The sequence below is a fragment of the Schistocerca americana genome, chromosome 10 (genome assembly GCF_021461395.2).
Source record: "Schistocerca americana isolate TAMUIC-IGC-003095 chromosome 10, iqSchAmer2.1, whole genome shotgun sequence".
In the NCBI taxonomy this organism is placed as follows: Eukaryota; Metazoa; Arthropoda; class Insecta; order Orthoptera; family Acrididae; genus Schistocerca; species Schistocerca americana.
This window is the reverse complement of record NC_060128.1, coordinates 61322742-61344814: the sequence shown is the minus strand read 5'-3', so window position 1 is coordinate 61344814 and position 22073 is coordinate 61322742. Positions and strand designations below refer to the sequence as shown.

General features: G+C 42.9%; 1 protein-coding gene across 1 annotated transcript in view; it reads left to right on the top strand.

The window, feature by feature from the left end:
* The window catches only part of LOC124552663 (serine/threonine-protein kinase Warts-like), a 121034-nt gene that overhangs the window by 46519 nt on the left and 52442 nt on the right, over window positions 1–22073 (top strand). Inside the window, exons 4-5 of the mRNA XM_047126987.1 lie at window positions 7514–7651; window positions 17317–17509. Coding sequence (XP_046982943.1) covers window positions 7514–7651; window positions 17317–17509 — 331 coding nt within the window. The remainder of the gene's footprint in view (window positions 1–7513; window positions 7652–17316; window positions 17510–22073) is intronic.

The following is a 22073-nucleotide window of genomic DNA, read 5'->3' as shown; positions in this document are numbered from 1 at the left end:
TTACATGTCCGACTGCATTCCATTGGGAGTTGAATTTCCAGAAACACTGAAACGCGTATGTTTTTTTATTTTTAACCGAGAAGTCAAATACCAAGTGTCACAGATATAACCTTAAGAATCTCTTCCTAGTTCTTTAGCAATTATTTATTTTCAAAAAAACTTTCAACTACTTTTTTACCCCTTGGTGGCTGAATTTCCAAAACCGTTGAAACAGGTATTTTTTGTATTTTGACTGTGAAACCAAATACCAGTTTTCGTAGTTCCAGCTTCCAAATTCCCTGAATACCGACCTACTTTCAAAAAGCCTTTCATCGCCTATGTCAGTCCCTTAGGACTGGAATTTCGTGCAATTCGTGCTTAAACGATGCCTACAGTATAAGATCCACACCCTCTCCAGACTACAAGTTTTTATCCTTCGCGGTTTTGCCTGATCGATGATGGGTCATTGAATAAGTCTGACCTTATTTCGCCCCCTTAGGGACTGAATTCCCAAGAACAGTCAAACACACTTTTTTTGTTTGTAACTCAGAAGCCAAATTTATTCATAGATTTTGCTTTTAAAATGCGTACACAATAAAATATTTTCACGAAATATCTCATCTCCTATTGCACTCCCTTAGGGGTCAAATTTCCAGAAACACTGAAACATGTAACTGTTGTTTTATTTGTAACCGAGGAATCAAATATCAATGTTCATAGATGTACCTTTAAAAATAGTTCTTTTAATAGTGATATGTTGTCAAAAAAATCTTTCATCCACCATTTTACCCCATCGGGTTAAATTTCCAAAAATGGTGAAACATATTTCCTTAGTTCTGACTGAGAATCCAAACACCAATTTTTGTAAGTCTAACTTCAAACTTGCCTTCATTTTTCAATAAAACCCATCATACCCTATTGCACCCCCTTACGATGCATACTTCGAAAAATCCTTTCTTAAAGAACGTCTATAGTGTAAGAATCGCAACTTCTCCAAATTTCAAGTTTCTGCGCTTAGCGGTTTGGCTCTGCGATGAGTCAGTCAGTCAATCAGGACATTGGCTGTTGTACACAGGGACATGTGTCTATTTGTCTACACGTTTACTACAGCAATGTATAAAAATTTGAAGTCAATCTGAAAGGAAAATTTTGAGATATTTCGTAACAATGTTTTCCAGTTACGACTGACTGACTCATTGCCCAGACAAATTGCTAAGTACAGAAACTTGAAATTTGCAGAAGGTGTGACTCTCACACTGTAGGCGTTGTTTAAGAAAGGATATATATATATATATATATATATATATATATATATATATATATATATATATATATATATATATAATTATGAATTTGGCCAGCTATGGACCGCATACAACTTAAGACTTATGGTGTTTCTTTTTCTTCCGTTCTTCCCAGTAGTTCTTCATTTTCTCGCCAACTGCTCGTCTCTCTTGGGTCGAGGTTCTGGCGCATCTTCTTCATAGTTTGCGTTTTCTATAAGTAGCCTACAGTTATTCCTGTCACGTATTACACTCCTGGAAATTGAAATAAGAACACCGTGAATTCATTGTCCCAGGAAGGGGAAACTTTATTGACACATTCCTGGGGTCAGATACATCACATGATCACACTGACAGAACCACAGGCACATAGACACAGGCAACAGAGCATGCACAATGTCGGCACTAGTACAGTGTATATCCACCTTTCGCAGCAATGCAGGCTGTTATTCTCCCATGGAGACGATCGTAGAGATGCTGGATGTAGTCCTGTGGAGCGGCTTGCCATGCCATTTCCACCTGGCGCCTCAGTTGGACCAGCGTTCGTGCTGGACGTGCAGACCGCGTGAGACGACGCTTCATCCAGTCCCAAACATGCTCAATGGGAGACAGATCCGGAGATCTTGCTGGCCAGGGTAGTTGACTTACACCTTCTAGAGCACGTTGGGTGGCACGGGATACATGCGGATGTGCATTGTCCTGTTGGAACACCAAGTTCCCTTGCCGGTCTAGGAATGGTAGAACGATGGGTTCGATGACGGTTTGGATGTACCGTGCACTATTCAGTGTCCCCTCGACGATCACCAGTGGTGTACGGCCAGTGTAGGAGATCGCTCCCCACACCATGATGCCGGCTGTTGGCCCTGTGTGCCTCGGTCGTATGCAGTCCTGATTGTGGCGCTCACCTGCACGGCGCCAAACACGCATACGACCATCATTGGCACCAAGGCAGAAGCGACTCTCATCGCTGAAGACGACACGTCTCCATTCGTCCCTCCATTCACGCCTGTCGCGACACCACTGGAGGCGGGCTGCACGATGTTGGGGCGTGAGCGGAAGACGGCCTAACGGTGTGCGGGACCGTAGCCCAGCTTCATGGAGACGGTTGCGAATGGTCCTCGCCGATACCCCAGGAGCAACAGTGTCCCTAATTTGCTGGGAAGTGGCGGTGCGGTCCCCTACGGCACTGCGTAGGATCCTACGGTCTTGGCGTGCATCCGTGCGTCGCTGCGGTCCGGTCCCAGGTCGACGGGCACGTGCACCTTCCGCCGACCACTGGCGACAACATCGATGTACTGTGGAGACCTCACGCCCCACGTGTTGAGCAATTCGGCGGTACGCCCACCCGGCCTCCCGCATGCCCACTATACTCCCTCGCTCAAAGTCCGTCAACTGCACATACGGTTCACGTCCACGCTGTCGCGGCATGCTACCAGTGTTAAAGACTGCGATGGAGCTCCGTATGCCACGGCAAACTGGCTGACACTGACGGCGGCGGTGCACAAATGCTGCGCAGCTAGCGCCATTCGACGGCCAACACCGCGGTTCCTGGTGTGTCCGCTGTGCCGTGCGTGTGATCATTGCTTGTACAGCCCTCTCGCAGTGTCCGGAGCAAGTATGGTGGGTCTGACACACTGGTGTCAATGTGTTCTTTTTTCCATTTCCAGGAGTGTATTTCTTCTGTAACACCTATTTTGTTGGCGTCTTTCTTTACTGCTTCTATCCATCCTACAGTGTTTTTCAGCTTACTAACGTAATTAAAAATTTTCTTTGTAATCCGTGTTTCTTCCATTCTTTTTAAATGTCCATAAAATTTTAGCCGTCTCTTCCTCATTGTATCTGTGATCTTTTCTGTATTTTTGTATAGGTCTTCATTTCTCCTTTTAATCCACCTATTTTCCTTGTTTTTCTCAGGACCTAGAATTTTTCTTAATATTTTTCTCTCTTTTTTCTAGGTCTCTTAATTCGCCTTTCTTATTCAATGTTACGCACTCTGATCCATATGTTGCTTGTGTCCTAATAACTGAATTATAATGTTTAAAAAAAAAAAAAAATATATATATATATATATATATATATATATATATATACTAAAAATTTAAAAATATACATATATTAAAGAAATATGTATCTCAAAACACGCCCATATTAGAATTAAATGATTTGTCCAAATTTCAAAGCAATCGGTGAAGAACTATCAGCCTCCAACATTTACCTTTTTATAATGTTCCCCCTTTTATTATATGTACATTACATGTATACCAGATGACGTTCTAGTGGGTGTGTAAAAACACGTGAATATTCCAATACAATGATGTGTCAAGAAATCCGTAAAGTACTTTCGGAGATTTGAGATTATGAAGAAATGAACATCTACGTTTGTTCTTATATAGAAATACAAATGCTCCTATTAACAAATCTCAGAAAGGTTTTGATCGAATGCTTTGAAATTATGATGCACTGTTGCATTGGAATACATGTGTGTCTTTATTTTAATATGTTTATTATATATTTTTTATAAATTTAAAAATAGGGAAACATTGCTACAAAAACATCTCAAATATATATATATATATATATATATATATATATATATATATATATATATATACTTAACGACATATATTTATAGATATGTTGTTAAGTATCTACTTCTTTAATCTAAATTTCAAAGGAGCCGGTCAACAAGTTTCGGAGATTTCGGATGAACAATTGCGTTTTTATTTCCGTAGATGAAGGCTTGGGCCAAATTACTACACAATCCAGTGGTTTGTAGTGTAAAGGAAAGGTAGGCCTACTCGCGCAGAACCATTTTCATCCATGCAACCGATGTTTATAAGATGGTAATTTAACAGGGCTGAATAGTAGTTATAGAAGTATTTAAGAAAGCAAGTTCTTCCAAAGCATTGCCAACATTAAATCTGAACTGAATGTTATGGTCGCGCATATGAAACAATTGCATTAGATCATGGGAATATGAATTTTTCCAGGTTCTGTGTGTGAAATGTATTCTTTGTCCTCATATTGGTTCTGAATTTTTCATATTAATTAAAATATTGGTTTGTGCTGGGAATAAGGCCTGTGAATAGAGGTATTGGCCGCCTGTGACTGCTGCAGCTGCTTGAAAAAGCTGTTTCTACGCAGGGCCTCAAACGAAGTGGGGCACCATCTTATGGGATTAGGTCGTGGAAGTATTATACCGCTGCAAATAAAATTTAGTTCTGACTGCCAACAAATGTTAGTAATGTTATGCATAATTACTTGTAAAAAACTCGAGTTACAATCATTGTAGACTACTGAGTGAGCAACTTTACGTAAGGTGATGGTTACGAAATGGGACAGGAAATTTCAAGGAATCTTGTTGTAGTCGAGAGTCAGTGTTGTATTACATGAATACACGAAGATGTAGGTTAGAAACCCAAAGAACTTGTAGTCAGAAGCAATCGACATGCTACTGATGTTTGACTGTTGTGAGCTGTGAATAATGGGAAGTACGCCGCGCGGGATTAGCCGAGCGGTCTAGAGCGCTACAGTCATGGACTGTGCGGCTGATCCACGCGGAGGTTCGAGTACTCCCTCGGGCATGGGTGTGTGTTTTTCTCCTTAGGATAACTTAGGTTAAGTAGTGTGTAAGCTTAGGAACTGATGACCTTAGCTGTTAAGTTCCATAAGATTTCACACACATTTGAACAATGAGAAGTACGTCACACTCAATGTGTTGCCCCAACATGACTACAGCGCCGCCAACGGCTCTGCCGCGCAATTAAATGTGGAGTGTCCCCTAAGGTTCAGTACTAGATCCATTTCTACTCTTCATGTGCGAATGTGTAAATGAAGCTCCAGTGACCTACGAATAAAACGACACTGTTCTTTTGGGTTGAAACCTGATAATGCGTTGTATGCTGGTCGTGAGCTCCACCAACGTCTCCTGTGCACAGTACAATGTGTGATGCCCCTCCCTCCCCCCCATATTTCAGTACCAGGTCCACTCCAGTTTCCATGTATCGGTATGTATGCGACAGTGTGCGCTATGTGATATGTTCCAAAACTCTGTGCACAAAAACGGGATCATTCTGGGGCTTATACCTTGGTTGCTATTGTTGATAAAAAGGTAGGGTCAAATGTTTCACACAGCTCTTGGGCTAGGGACCATTTGTATACCCAACAGAAGGATCGTCTTAGTGTCACTAACGTACAGTACAAGGTGAAAGTATCAATATTACACTTGTTCCTGCTTAGGCGAATGGAGCGAAAAAGTTGGCTCTTTTGCACGTGATGTGGTCTACAGTGGGCCTTAATGGGCTTATACAGGTACAATTAGTTCATGAGCGATTCCATAGAAAACCACAAAAACTTTTTACCATTTTTTCGTACCATAACAAAGCTGCGGATTCAAAGACGTCTATGCACAACAAATGGCTGAAATTTTTACGATATATTTCTAAAATTCTGACTTTAAAAAACCTGAAAATTTTCTTTACATAGTTATATTTCCGGGATACAGGGGTACAAAATTATCTTACTTGTACTCCTAAAACGGGCACATAAACTCTGGTGCGAGGACACGTATCACGGACAAATATGCTATAAAGTGTCTCCATTCTCACACAAGGGTGCCGGAAACCCTACGTCGTAGTACTGAAGGACATGCTATATTTCTGTGCTTATAAAATCCGGACTGAGATGTAAAATTAATTTTGCGTTACTTCAGTGTCCCATAAGTACACTCCTGGCCATTAAATTTCGTACATCACGAAGTTGACGTGCTACAGACGCGAAATTTAACCGACACGAAGAAGATGCTGTGATATGCAAATGATTGCCTTTTCAGAGCATTCACACAAGGTTGGCGCCGGTGGCGACACCTACAACGTGCCGACATGAGGAAAGTTTCCAACCGATTTCTCATACACAAACAGCAGTTGACCGGCGTTGCCTGGTGAAATGTTGTTGTGATGGCTCGTGTAAGGAGGAGAAATGCGTACCATCACGTTTTCGACTTTGATAAAGGTCGTATTGTAGCCCATCGCGGTTGCGGTTTGTCGTATCGCGACATTGCTGCTCGCGTTGGTCGAGATCCAATGACTGTTAGCAGAATATGGAATCGGTGGGTTCAGGAGGGTAATACGGAACGCCGAGCTGGATCCCAACGGCCTTGTATCACTAGCAGTCGAGATGACAGGCATCTTATCTGCACGGCTGTAACGGATCGTGCAGCCACGTCTCGATCCCTGAGTCAACAGATGGGGACGTTTGCAAGACAACAACCATCTGCACGAACAGTTCGACGACGTTTGCACCAGCATGGACTATCAGCCCGTAGACCGTGAGTGCGGTTACCCTTGACGCAGCATCACAGACAGGAGCACCTGTGATGGTGTACTCGACGACGAACCTGGGTGCACGAGTGGCAAAACGTCATTTTTCGGATGAATCCAGGTTCTGTGTACAGAATCATGATGGTCGCATCTGTGTTTGGCGACGTTGCGGTGAACACACATTGGAAGCGTGTATTCCACATCGCCATACTGGCGTAACACCCGGCGTGATGGTATGGGGTGCCATTGGTTACACGTCTCGGTCACCTCTTGTTCGCACTGACGTTACATTTCAGGTGTGTTACGAACCGTGGCTCTACCCTTCATTCGACCCCAGCAAAATCCTACATTTCAGCAGGATAATGCACGACCGCATATTGCATGTCCTGTACGGGCCTTTCTGTACACAGAAAATGTTCGACTGCTGCCCTGGCCAGTACATTCTCCAGATCTCTCACCAATTGAAAACGTCTGGTCAATGGTGGCCGAGCAACTGGCTCGTCACAATACGCCAGTCACTACTCTCGAAGAACAGTGGTATCGTGTTGAAGCTGCATGGGCAGCTGTACCTGTACACGCCGTCCAAGCTGTGTCTGAGTCAATGCCCAGACGTATCAAGGCCGTTAAATACGGCCAGAGGTGGATGTTCTGGGTACTGATTTCACAGGATTTATGCACCCAAATTGCATGGAACTGTAATCACATGTCAGTTCTAGTACAATATATTTGTCCAATGAATACGCGTTCATCATCTGCATATCTTCTTGGTGTAGCAATTTTAATAGCCAGTAGTGTAAATTATCAAAATTGTAAGGATCGATAAGGTTGTTTTCATATGAGCGACATGAGAAAGAAGGGGATAAGGTTACATAAATGCATGAAAAGACGCTCATCGAGGGGTTTCGTACTCTGCTGATGGGCTGGGTGTTGCAGCACGACGGCACTGCCGCCAACGGCCATCCCACGCAACCACCGCCCAGAGAGCGAACCGGCGCGCCCTTTGCCCTTCAACCTGCCGGCCAGCCCTCTGCCTACGGCGGCGACCCTGCTGTCGCAGCCACCTTCCGCGAGGTAAGCCACTTACACTGAACCTGTTTTATTAAATATTTTCACAACCTTCACCTGTAGAATGCAATGACGACAAACAAAATTTGTACCGGACCGGGACTCGAACCTGGGATCCCGTTTATCGTGAGCGGTCGCCTTACCATTTGGCTGTCTTTTTTTTTTTAATTTTCTGACATATTTGTAAAAGTTTGGTTCCGCTGTTTGCCGATAGGTGGCGATAAGGGTAAGTAGCGGTAGAAAGAAACAGATCGCAGACGTCAGGCAGTTAGCTTGCACCTCTGTCAACATAACCTTATTCAAACGTTAGTCGATTCCCTCGAGGGGAACGATCTATTGATACGTAATCAGCATGGTTTCAGAAAACATCGTTCTTGTGCAACGCAGCTAGCTCTTTATTCGCACGAAGTAATGGTCGCTATCGACAGGGGATTTCAAGTTGATTCCGTATTTCTAGATTTCCGGAAAGCTTTTGACACCGTTCCTCACAAGCGACTTCTAATCAAGCTGCTGGCTCATGGGGTATCGTCTCAGTTGTGCGACTGGATTCGTGGTTTCCTGTCAGGGAGGTCGCAGTTCGTAGTAATAGACGGCAAATCATCGAGTAAAACTGAAGTGATATCAGGTGATCCCCAGGGAACCGTCCTGGGACCTCTGCTGTTCCTGATCTATATAAATGACCTGGGTGACAATCTGAGCAGTTCTCTTAGGTTGTTCGCAGATGATGCTGTAATTTACCGTCTAGTAAGGTCATCCGAAGACCAGTATCAGTTGCAAAGCGATTTAGAAAAGATTGCTGTACGGTGTGGCAGGTGGCAGTTGACGCTAAATAACGAAAAGTGTGAGGTGATCCACACGAGTTCCAAAACAAATCCGTTGGAATTCCATTACTCGATAAATAGTACAATTCTCAAGGCTGTCAATTAAACTAAGTACCTGGGTGTCAAAATCACGAACAACTTCAGTTGGAAGGACCACATAGATAATATTGTGGGGAAGGCGAGCCAAAGGTTGCGTTTAATTGGCAGGACACTTAGAAGATGCAACAAGTCCACTAAAGAGACAGCTTACACTACACTCGTTCGTCCTCTGTTAGAATATTGCTGCGCGGTGTGGGATCCTTACCAGGTGGGATTGAGCGAGGACATCGAAAGGGTGCAAAAAGGGCAGCTCGTTTTGTATTATCGCGTAATAGGGGAGAGAGTGTGGCAGATATGATACGCGAGTTGGGATGGAAGTCATTACAGCAAAGACGTTTTTCGTCGCGGTGAGATCTATTTACGAAATTTCAGTCACCAACTTTCTCTTCCGGATGCGAAAATATTTTGTTGAGCCCAACGTACATAGGTAGGAATGATCATCAAAGTGTAATAAGAGAAATCAGAGCTCGAACAGAAAGGTTTAGGTGTTCGTTTTTCCCGCGCGCTGTTCGGGAGTGGAATGGTAGGAAGATAGTATGATTGTGGTTCGATGAACCCTCTGCCAAGCACTTAAATGTGAATTGCAGAGTAATCATGTAGATGTAGATGTAGATGTGTTTGCATCATTAAATTGTTCTGACTGAAAATGTCAGTTTACAAGCGTAATTCTCGTCATTTGCAGGAGGTGTTACTGTTTTGTTTCTATACGAAAAAAACAGCGGTTGAGTCTCATAGAATGCTATCAAGTACGTATCGTACGGGCGCTATCAGTGAAAGAACGTGTCATGAGTGGTTTCAACGTGTAATAGTTCTCGAATTACGTAACCATTTGCGGCACCTCACCTCAACCTCTCGATACGAGAGGTTTCTGTAAAATAGTTTCTGTAAAATAGTTAACATATTTCTGAAGTGATGGTGCAACAAAAGTAATAAAGAAAAAGTGTGACTTAAATTCGGAGTGCTGATTATTTTTTTACATCACCGTTCTGCTAACTTGCAAAAGTTTAATCTTCAATAATGGTTTATGAAACGCATATATAAAACTTTTGAATATCGCAGAATAATACCTAGGCCTCTTTGCATCCGAGGTTGGAATCATCACCACCTAGATTTTCGACTATTGAGCCATGAGTTCACAACGAGACCAGCGTGGGAAACACGAAAAGATGAGTGCCTAGTTTATTCATTATTACATGAAATGACTTTATTAACTGTGCTCTAATGACACCTGCCACATAATAACTTTGTTGTTGCCCGAAAATGCAAAATTTACCAGCGTGAGCAACACTACAATCATAATTAATTTTTGACCTTTGTTGTGTTAGGGTTGTTAGAAAGGCTTCAAGAACGGTGTTTTAACGTCATAGACGTGGTGGAAGAGAGAATGTTTTCGAAGATGCAGAATTGGAGTCATTTCTGAGTGAAGACTCAAGAAGAATTGGAACAATTAGAGGGAGTGACACGGCAAGCCATTTGAAAACGTCTCAAGGCTGTGGACATGATTCAGAAAGAAGGAACGTAGGTCCCGTGTGAGCTGAAACCAAGAGGCGTTGAACGGCGTTTGTGAACAGTTGCTTCAGAGGCAAAAAACGGAACTGATTTCTTCATCGCATTGTGACCGGGGACGAAAAATGTGTTCATTACGGTAACCCTAAACGAAAAAAAATCATGGAGATATCTCGGCCATGCTTGCACGTCGACGGCCACACCGTTTGTTTGAATAGTCCATTAGTAGTGTAGCGCTTGACACAGTCACGTCGATTAAATATTTGGGCGTAACATTGCGGAGCGATATGAAGTGGGACAAGCATGTAATATGCTGTTGTGGGGAAGGCGGATAGTCGTCTTCGGTTCATTGGTAGAATTTTGGGAAGATGTGGTTCATCTGTAAAGGAGACCGCTTATAGAACACTATTACGACCTATTCTTGAGTACTGTTTCAGAAACTCGGGTGGGAGTCTCTAGAGAAAAGGAGGCGTGCTTTTCGTGAATCGCTACTGAGGAAATTTAGAGAACCAGCATATGAGGCTGACTGCAGTACAATTTTACTGCCGCCACCGTACATTTCGCGGAAAGACCACAAAGATAAGATAAGAGGGATTAGGGCTCGTAGAGAGGCATATAGGCAGTCATTTTTCCCTCCTCCTGTTTGGGAGTGGAACAGGGACAGAAGATGCTAGTTGTGGTACGAAGTACCCTCCGCCACGCACCGTATGGTAGATTGCGGAGTATGTATGTAGATGTAGAATATTCACGGCTCCAAGATCATGCTCTGCATTTGGTGGGACCAGCTCGGCGTCGTGTACTATGAGGTGTTAAAATCAAGCGAGACAATCACAGGTGCTAGTTCGCGAACGCAATTAATGCGTTTGAGCAGAGTATTAAAAGACAAACTACCGCAATACAGCGAGATGCACGATAAATTGATTTTGCATCACGACAACGCTCGACCCCACGTTGCAAAAAGAGGTCAAAACGTACTTGTAGACGTTAAAACGGGAAGTCCTACCCCACCCGCCGTATTCTCCAGACATTGCTCCCTCTGACTGTCACCAGTTTAAATCAATGGCGCGTGGCCTGGCTGACTAACACTTCCGATCTCATGAAGAAGTCACAAATTGGATAGATTCGTGGATCGCTTCAAAATTTGAACAATTTTTTCGACGCGGGATTCTTATACTGCCCGAAAGATGGGAGAAGGTAGTGGCCAAGGATGGAAAATACTTTCAGTGATACATGTGTAACCAGTTTGTTTCATTAAAGCCTCAAATGTTGGGGAAGAAACGGCAGAAGCAAAGTAGTACACCCTGTAATTTGTATTTACCTTATACCACACCGTAGTACACACGCTAGTACTGCATCGTGCACTGAGTAAGCAAGACAAATGTCTCTGCACTTTATTATAGCGAGGTAATATATATGGAGAAACGAAAAATATGCTTCGTACACGATGCAGAAGGGTTGTCGCTACTCACGCTGCATCATCCAGGTACGTCTTCACGAATGCCGTATGTTATTCCACCGAGAATCGGACATGTTCTAGACAGCTCAATCAAAGGTTATCTTCTTCTACCTGTTGAAGATACAGCTGCCAGGAGGGTCGCGTAGGGTTCTTCCTAAGTAATTGGAAAAGTATTGTCCATATTTTGGATTCCGTACAATATTGCAATGAGGCCGACTGCCAATTGCGCGACAAATTGTTGAAGAAGCTGTTGTTGCTATGGCTGAGAATGCTGGTCGCAATGCGCGATATTCAAGTAGTGGACGAGCTAAGACAGCTGAACGTTCGATGGCCCACAGTTCGAAAGTTGTGAGAACAGTTGTGAAATGGTATCTCTAGTCGGTTCCAGTCTATCATGGATGCACACGGAACAACGTTCGTTACCTCGAACGTAAACATGGTACCCAATTAACAAATGTTACCCTCTGTTATCGAAATTGAAATGTGTTTCTCCTCAATGGCCTATTCGTTATTTCTCTTTCGCGTGTTTTTACAAATGCTTCCGCAAAGTTTCTTCGTCTTACTTACCACTCGTTTTTCAAAGGAGCACTTTAAAGTATCGAAAGTTGAATTATAACTACCCTGTATACAAGAGTACAAAGCGATTTAAAATGTAACGACCACACAAAACTAATCGCAACTAAGGCAGATGCGAGAAAGATCGGCGGAAGACTGCCTAGGTAGAGCAATGCGCACACGATATAGGTGGCTAACAAAACCTTCGTTCAACCAATACTTGAGTTTTGATTTTATCCATACTGGATGAGAGGTCGTGGTTGTGAATGTTCATTTTAAAAATATATGTCGGCTCAACCACATGTTTATAGTATAAAACACTGAGATTGACGCGTTTGGGAAATCAAGCTTCCATCATCAGAATAATAAAAAGTAAAAGAACTTGTTAAAACTCGCTGAAATGGAACATGCACCAGGTACAATAAAAGTGATAATAAAATTAAAACATCGTGGCTACTTCCCTTGTTGCAGCCGTGTCTTCCAAGGTGGCTCTTTCCTCTATCGTCGTAAACCGCCCGTGCGACTTCGTTGATACCACACACCAAGTAGCCAAACACGACACTGAACCGCGAATGAGCTCACGCGCAAGTAAACAAGGAAGTCACAGAGATGTCTATACAAGGAGATAACGTATAAATGTTCCAAGGACCTCATTAAATGATGGTATCCTACCAACTGCTAAAAATGTAGTTACTAAAATAAACCAGTGAAAAGTTTGAAAAAGTTATTTGTATTGCCAGTTACCTGTTCATTCAGTGTATTCTGATTATCCACGCTATGTATCGTAATTTCCAGATGTTCTAGTAGATCCAGCTTTTTGCCTTTGTCCTGTCTATGTAAAATAACGAGATCCTGATCTATTCCCAACATGGGGTGTCCCGTTTCCCAAATATGCGTGGCTACAGCTGACTTTTCGAAATTTTATGCCGGAAAGCATCGCTATGTTCTTTGTAACGTACTTTAAAGGACCTACCACTTTGGCCTACATAGCTTGCCTTGCACGTGTTACACTGAATTTTATAGACCCCAGCTGTCTCATATTTATCGCTTTCCTGCTGTAAATTATTTCTTAGTTTAAACCGCACCGTATTATTGGTCTGAAAAGCGATATCAACTTTAAAAGGTTTGAAAATGTTAGCCACTTTTTGCGAAATATCACCGAAGTATGGTATTGTGACTCTCGTAATATTATTTGCGGTATTCTTCCTTGCGTTCGCGCGCTGTTTCTGTCGTATCAATTTATTGACAACGTTTGTATCAACACATCAGTTGTCGTTGGTTTCCTAAATATTTTAAAAACTTGCCTACCATTTTGTTTCCTAATACTTTTAGAGTTTTTTATATTTTGACGACTATGTGGAGATGCACCTTGGAAGACACGGCTGCAACAAGGGAAGTGGCCACGATGTTTTAATTTTATTGTGCCTGGTGCATGTTCCATTTTAGCGAGTTTTAACAGGTTCTTTTACTTTTTATTATTCTGATGTTGGAAGTTTGACTTCACAAAAAGCGTCAGTCTTAAGTCTTTTACACTATAAACAAGTGGTTGAGCTGATATATTTTTTAACAATCAATACTTGAATGTTGCTCGCTTGTCTGTGATCCGAACCAGACAGAACTTATTGAGGACACAGAGATGATCCAAAGAAGAGCTGCGCGTTTTGTAACAGGTTCATTTAGTAAGCGCGAAATCGTCACGGGGATGATCAGCCGACTGCAGTGGCAGAGACTGCAAGAGAGGAAGTCTGCAAACACGGCTCGGTCTGCTGTGTAAGTTCAATATATTGCTTCCTGCTGCGTACTTATATCTCGAGAAAAGACCATGAACGTAAAGTTAGAGCGAGTCGCGTCCACACGGACGTGTGGATCGTTCTTCCCGTGACCCGTTCGCGACTGGTAGAGGAAAGGAGACACAAAGTATTTAGTTTTCAGAGTCCAAAAGCGTGTAATACGTATTATTTGTGGAGTAAATTGACGGACGTCCTGTAGAAACCTCTTGAAAAAACTGCGTATACTAACTACTGCCTCACAGCATATTTACTCCTCAGTGAAATTTGTCCTAAATAATATATCTCTTTTTCCAACAAACAGCTCAGTTCAAACATACAATACCAGGAACAAAAATGATCTGCACAAGGACTTAAAAGGACTTACTTTAGTTCAAAAAGCGGTCCACTACTCAGGAACACTCATCTTCAATAATTTGCCAACAAACATAAAAAATTTAGTTTCAAATAAAGATCAGTTTAAAAGGAGCCTGAAAGACTTACTAGTGGCCAACTACTTCTACTCCATTGACGAATTTTTTAATAGAAACAAATGATTTATTGTATATATTCATACTATTAGTATTGTTATTTCAGCTTTAAAAAAAAGACATGTTCCACATCCACGAGGATCTCCTCAGCTGGGACCTATGGAACGAAAACCTAATCTAATCTATCTAATCTACACAAAGTACCCTCCGCCACATAACGTAACTTTGCTTGCAGCGTGTAGATGCAGACGAAAGCAGTGAAGCAAACAAAGTGGAGAGACTGTCACACTGCCTGCGCTGTCGCACCCAACCTGTGTGCAGGAACAGCTGACATCATCAATCAACTGAATGTTGCACCCACGTCTTTAATCACACGTTCGAGTCGTCTGCAATTTCCATTATTTGTGTCGTGCTGAACCACATCGCAGTAGCAGAAACAGAATTTGTGGTACCAACGGGCATTCTACATCTACATTTACATCTACATTTATACTCCGCAAGCCACCCAACGGTGTGTGGCGGAGGGCACTTTACGTGCCAGTGTCATTACCTCCCTTTCCTGTTCCAGTCGCGTATGGTTCGCGGGAAGAACGACTGTCTGAAAGCCTCCGTGTGCGCTCTAATCTCTCTAATTTTACGTTCGTGATCTCCTCGGGAGGTATAAGTAGAGGGAAGCAATATATTCGATACCTCATCCAGAAACGCACCCTCTCGAAACCTGGCGAGCAAGCTACACCGCGATGCAGAGCGCCTCTCTTGCAGAGTCTGCCACTCGAGTTTATTAAACATCTCCGTAACGCTATCACGGTTACCAAATAACCCTGTGACGAAATGCGCCGCTCTTCTTTGGATCTTCTCCATCTCCTCCGTCAAACCGATCTGGTACGGATCCCACACTGATGAGCAATACTCAAGTATAGGTCGAACGAGTGTTTTGTAAGCCACCTCCTTTGTTGATGGACTACATTTTCTAAGCACTCTCCCAATGAATCTCAACCTGGTACCCGCCTTACCAACAACTAATTTTATATGATCGTTCCACTTCAAATCGTTCCGCACGCATACTCCCAGATATTTTACAGAAGTAACTGCTACCAGTGTTTGTTCCGCTATCATATAATCATACAATAAAGGATCCTTCTTTCTATGTATTCGCAATACATTACATTTGTCTATGTTAAGGTACAGTTGCCACTCCCTGCACCAAGTGCCTATCCGCTGCAGATCTTCCTGCATTTCGCTACAATTTTCTAATGCTGCAACTTCTCTGTATACTACAGCATCATCCGCGAAAAGCCGCATGGAACTTCCGACACTATCTACTAGGTCATTTATATATATTGTGAAAAGCAATGGTCCCATAACACTCCCCTGTGGCACGCCAGAGGCTACTCTAACGTCTGTAGACGTCTCTCCATTGATAACAACATGCTGTGTTCTGTTTGCTAAAAACTCTTCAATCCAGCCACACAGCTGGTCTGATATTCCGTAGGCTCTTACTTTGTTTATCAGGCGATAGTGCGGAACTGTATCGAACGCCTTCCGGAAGTCAAGAAAAATAGCATCCACCTGGGAGCCTGTATCCAATATTTTCTGGGTCTCATGAACAAATAAAGATTCGTTACTCCATTGTACATTTCTGGTTCGTCCTCAGTCTTCGTTTCTGGGTCATGACATCGAGATTTTTGTACAGTGATAATGTATTGAAAGTGGCCTAGCCAGCGCCTAGCGAACAAGTGAGAATCTATAGTTCAATTCTTTTACCTTGGCGGTTCGCGCATGCCCGCCCAGACGCGGGAGATTGCTGCGTTGCCAGTTGCAAACGACGCAGCGCCATAGTATAGTATAGTTCGCAAACTTATGTTTAGGGGGGAGCGCGCAGTTTATGAAGTAAAGCCACCACGGCCGCATTAGCCCTTTCGCTGCAACAGAGACGTGCTCCCCGCATTCCGCGCTGTGCGCGATTTTGTCATCACTGCACTGCTCGCCTGTGCAGACACACGGTGTTCCGACTGCTTTGACACACTTATCATTCGATTTCACAGAAACTATTTAGCCCAAAAATTTGATTTTTACACATTTTCTTGACTGATACCTTCCCCCCAAAAATGACTTAATTTTGTTTCGATGTTCAACGCAGTTATTGTGCAGCATTAAATGTAGTAAACCATTGCACGAAATTTTGAAGAGTTTACAGAGGTAAAAGTCCATAGCGTATACTTTCCGTATGGTTGATTTCAGTTACCACTAGAAATTTCAGAAAATTAGATTCAAATGAATAAAATTCATGAAGTAATACACTTCGATATTGTTTTTAAAGAAAGAAAATATTAAGCACAGAATAAGGTTTGAACCCGGAACCTTTTGAGTAGCATCCAAACACTTTAACCATTACACTAACGCAGTTCATCATTAAATACAGTTCCTGGAGGACTTTAAACAGGGACGCAAAATACTGACAAACGCTGTTGGTATGACTGAATTACGTTTCGTCAAAGTACAATAGGAAATAAACAATTACGGCTGTTCTTTATTGGGTAAAAGCTATCGCCTGAATTAGGAGGCTTATGGCTTGTTTGCTTTAATTAATTAATAGAATATGAAGCAATTGGTATAAAGAATGCTTTTTCCAAACTTTCTATAAAAGAAATTCTGCTGAACTTTCGTTCAGTTACTTTATTTATGACTGAACGCTTCTAAAACTGAAGACACTCATCCATGCCCTGTGCTGCAGTCGAGCTCTGGCAACGTCGTTCTCTGTTCATTGGCTGACTGTGTTTTGTGACGTCAGATGCGCAGAACGAACCTAAACTCGGCCGCCATCGTAAATGACGCGCACTTTAGTTCAGGAAATAAACAGCGAAATATGTAGCTCGCCGAAGCGGCATCAGATCGAAAATTTTTAGCAGACAGTGGACTGTACCAAAGAGGATATTTGAGACTTGGCGCTACATCTGTCCGTGTATTCTGTTCACAGAGCTAGCGCAGGCATCGCCGGCGAAGACATCCGCTCCAACGTCATCCCCTCCTCGTCGTCGCTGGTCCAGCAGAAGCCCGTCGTGACGTCAGAGCTGGTGAAGAGCATCTCCACCAACCTCCCCAGCGCGCCAGCGGCCAACAACATCACCAACGGCACCACCGGCGGAAAGCCGGAGGTCGCCATATTCCAGGTACTTGAAACGCACTCAGCGTTCTGAGCTGTGCTAAGTATTTCTTTCAATAAGTCACCTTTCAAAGTCTTAACCATGTCAGTCACGTTTTTAGACACATGATGATTTCTCGCGCTAACCACAACTACATTTGCAATGCGGCTGAAAATATTTGACATTTGCTCAGCTGCATAGTCTAGAGTTGTGTGTTCCCAGATTCACTGTTCGAAAATTACTATACTTTTTACATGTCAGCTAATTAATCTGAAGAAACAAGCTCAACACTACGTGAATACTTTCTACAGAAAACTAACAACACTAATACTTGTTTACAAACCAGTACTGCTAAGATATTGACAACCAACGTTATTCAGCTGACACACATCCAGTTCGTCAGAGAGCTCACAATCAGCCACTTACCGTCGGAAAGAGTTCCACTCAAAAAAAAAAAAAAAAGTAATGAAGTCTTCATTTGTGAGACAAAAGACCTTTTAACAACATCATTCTTAGCCGAGTACAAATGCAAATGAACAGATGCCAAAATTTAAATTATGTCCCTCACAAAATGCCATTTATTTTCATATTGATTCTGTTACAAGTATCTGATGGACCTTGGGTTGCAAGAAAAAGGTATTAAGAGTGACACATAAGGATTAAAGTAACTACTTTTTTCCCAAATATTAAGACTGTAAAAATAATTTAGTAAAGCATGTGACTCACTCCGTTTTAGTACTTAAACGTTGTTTTTGTCTCATCTTTGTGATGAATTTTCTTGAGGTAACAAATTTTTTAATGCTTCATATAGCTATTTAAGTTCATTCCCGGTTAAATAAAATTCAGCCTTTTACTCATTTTTGATTTCTCTGCAGCGTGTTAATGCAGCAGTGCCCTACAAATTGTATTGCTTCACTATGGGCCACATATACTTATGTCTGCCAATAAATCATCTCATACTGCAGTTTCGTTATGTTGGTCGAGCGGGACTATGCGAACGTATGAATGTCACTTTTGTCATATTTATCTTGTTCTGCTATTATTCGCGCACCTTACGACTCATTTACGCATGACATTCTCAAGAGTTCCATTAGTCTCTCCGATTCCTTACACTCCGCCTCCGTTTTGCATCCATTTGTCCTAACCCACCATCATCTCATCAAATTCCCACAGCTCCTCGCTCACACTGAACGCCTCTGTATATCCTACGCTATCCACAAACTACATTCCCACAACCCCGTTGTTTCCCCTGTAATCCCAAATCGCGGTATGATGCCACATCTTGAGAAACACGTCCCACCGTCCGTATACCTTCACACACTACATACCCTATCTCACCACATCTTCAAGCGATGCTACTCTGTAGAACACCTTTTCCTCTCCCCAACGTCCGCGGTGGTCTAGCGGTTCTGGCGCTGCAGTCCGGAACCGCGGGACTGCTACGGTCGCAGGTTCGAATCCTGCCTCGGGCATGGGTGTGTGTGATGTCCTTAGGTTAGTTAGGTTTAAGTAGTTCTAAGTTCTAGGGGACTTCTGACCTAAGATGTTGAGTCCCATAGTGCTCAGAGCCAGCCTCTCCCCAAATCATTTTCCCTGGCGCAGCTCGTGCAGCTTTTTAGCGAAAGGGCGGCACTACTTTTTAGCTTAGTATCATCATCTTGCGATGTGAGTTAAAGATTTATTTTGGTTTTCATCTTTGTCTTTTACTCTTTCGGCTTTAAGTAACAAAATAACCCATAGTCGTATTGTTTGTGTAAACACCATACGAGAGTTACCCAGAAAATAATGCAGTGCATTTTTCCCCGTCAACAATTGTTTATTGAACATGATGAGAATTATACTCACGAGTGTTGTTTCATCTACACACCCTATTTTTCCACGTAATCTCCATCCTGTTCTATGGCGGTTCTCCAGCGCGAAACAAGGGCGTGTATGCTGTGTCGGTACCAATCCTTGTCCTGGTGGCGGAGTCAGTGCTTCGCTGTCTGAATCACCTCCTCATCGTCCTCAAAATGTCTTCCTCGGATGCGTCAGTCCTCGCGAATGACACCGTCAGCTCGCTGCAACACGTCAGGTCTGACAGCCGTGGATGGTCTCCCCGACCGCTGCAAATCGTGGAGCTCCGCCGAACCGCCTTCTGATGACCTCGCCCTCCGTGCCCAGCGATTAACTGTGCCTCTGTCGACAGCAGATGCTCCACAGACTTTGCACGAGCGTCTGTGAATATTCCACACAGCTTCTTTCTCTATAGTGAGAAATTCAATGACGGCACGTTGGTTGTATCCATGGAGGTAAGAATAGAGGGAGACGCCGTGACGTCACAGCTGTGAAGCTATGTGAAGCTGAGGGTAGCCATCTCAATCCGACCAAAACATTGCTGCTGTAAGCTTGTGTGCATAGGCTTGTCGCTCGCTTTTGGAAGGATTTTGCGCTATTATGGTGACTTGTGTGGTGTTCGGATGTACGAATCGTTCTGATTGTGATGCGAAATCGAAGGCAATAACATTTCATGTGTAAGCTGTCTCGTTAAGTGTGATTTTACAACTTCATTGTGAATGAACGTGTGCTACATCGGTACTTGTACTGTAGCGTGTTTTTCCCCTGTATGATTTTACATTTCCTAAAAATGAAAGTCGGAAAGCTCTGTGGGAGAATGCCGTGAGGAGGAAGAATTGGCGTCCGTCTAAATGGAGCACTATATGTTCTCAGCATTTCCGTGAAGAGGAGATAGACCGAACTTCCCTTTCAACAGTAAGGCTCCGAGAAAATGCTGTACCATCAGTTTTCCCTACACACCCAAAACATTTGCAAAAGGTATGTTAATTCAAAGAATTAAATTCTTAGTTTTCAAGTTCACGTTTCAGTATAATACGTACGTATCGTCGATAAGCGAAGTGTTGAGTAACTCACTTTGTCTTCATCATGTACCAAATTAAAAGCTAACACTACATTAACTGACGTAAAGTACAGGCCTAAACAGTACACTGTGTAGATTTGCCATTCTATGTACCGTATTTCAGTAAATATTGGTGGTAATGAACAGTGTTTCCCAGCAGTGTAACGTAACTGAAATGTCCCAGTACGTATCACGAACAAGATGTATTTATGGGGCTTTGGAGGGAGGGTATATCTAACTTAGTTTTCAGTTTCTATTATTTAGTTTGTGATACACGTTTATTACTGAATTAACAAAATTGTATCGTTTACATTGAAGACTAGCCATTCGTAATATTACATTAAAAACTATTTTTAATCAGAAGAAACGCGGAATTTCGCCTTTACGAGATTTTATTTTAAACAAAAACTTTGAAACAACCAATCTGATGTCGTTAGATGCATATATGGTGCAATTAACGACTGTAATACACGCAGCGCTACAGCACACTGGCAGTGTTTTGGTCAGAGTGTCATGGCAGCGATCCACGCCCCCATGGCTTCAAAACGTAGTACGGCTGGGATACGTAGCGCCATCTCCCCTTATTCTTACCTCCATGGTTGTAACGTACATCACCTAAAGATGCCATTTTGAAACTGTCAACGCTATCTATCGGAAGTGGCGAAAACTTGGCGCGCTCGCTCAGGAGACTGTAATACATTCGTGACGTTTCGCATTCGTAGCATTGCTTCCGGCTCAGAAAAAAAAAGCGGTGCATTACTTTCTGGGCAACCCTCGCAAAATATTCCAAGGCTACATGTCGTCACAAATCAGCATTTGCAAGAAACCTAAGAGGAAAGTCTATCTGAACGTCTGCGTCACGTGGAAAAAAATAGTGCGTATTGTAAAGTACGTACGGATACCATTTCACATTTGTTCGCAGCACTTCTCGGTCAGTGGACCACGGAATGTTTAGATGTAGTAATACAGCCCGTGCACTGTTTGAAGATCGCACTTTGCCTCCATTATTCTCAACCACGGGAGCAGTAACTTCTTCCAGTGTTTGTGGCGCAATTGGCAGTCGGCGCTCCTAGGAGCAATTCCCAAATCGCCAGTTAATTACAACTTCTGAATCGTGTCCTTCAACCATGGTGGAGAAAAAGGACCTCGCCGTAATCCTTTAATGCGGCGATTCTAGCGAAGATCCGCAGTACTGTTGGTGTTGTTTTGATAAAAGAAGTTTGCGTAAACCCCTGCTCACCTTGTCCAGAACCGTGTTGACCGTCTGCAACTGTAATGCACGGTGATGCCTGTGCTTCAGGTCTACGTCGCCGTACCGGAAGCGGCGCCTAATGCCAAGTCGTTACGCTGACAGTACTAACAACGCAAATCCTGCAGCCCACAGTCCGAACATCATTCCTATACAGTTGGCTACCCATACGTAAATAGTTTTTAGTCTACACTGGGCGAAGTAACGAAAATTCATTATAGCCAGCCTGTACTTTATTCCGTTTGAGCTCAGAAAATGCTCTGAGCTTCTATAACACATCCATGCCTACGGTACTGGACGGTACTTTCCCGGATCACTTGTGCAGCCCTTATTACATTACCTGCTGCCGTTTTTAAAGACTAGAAGTTTTTACTACCTGAAGATAAAAGAGCAACGCCGAAATTCATAAAGTTGAGTACATGAAGGAAAAGCAGGTCAGAGGGCAT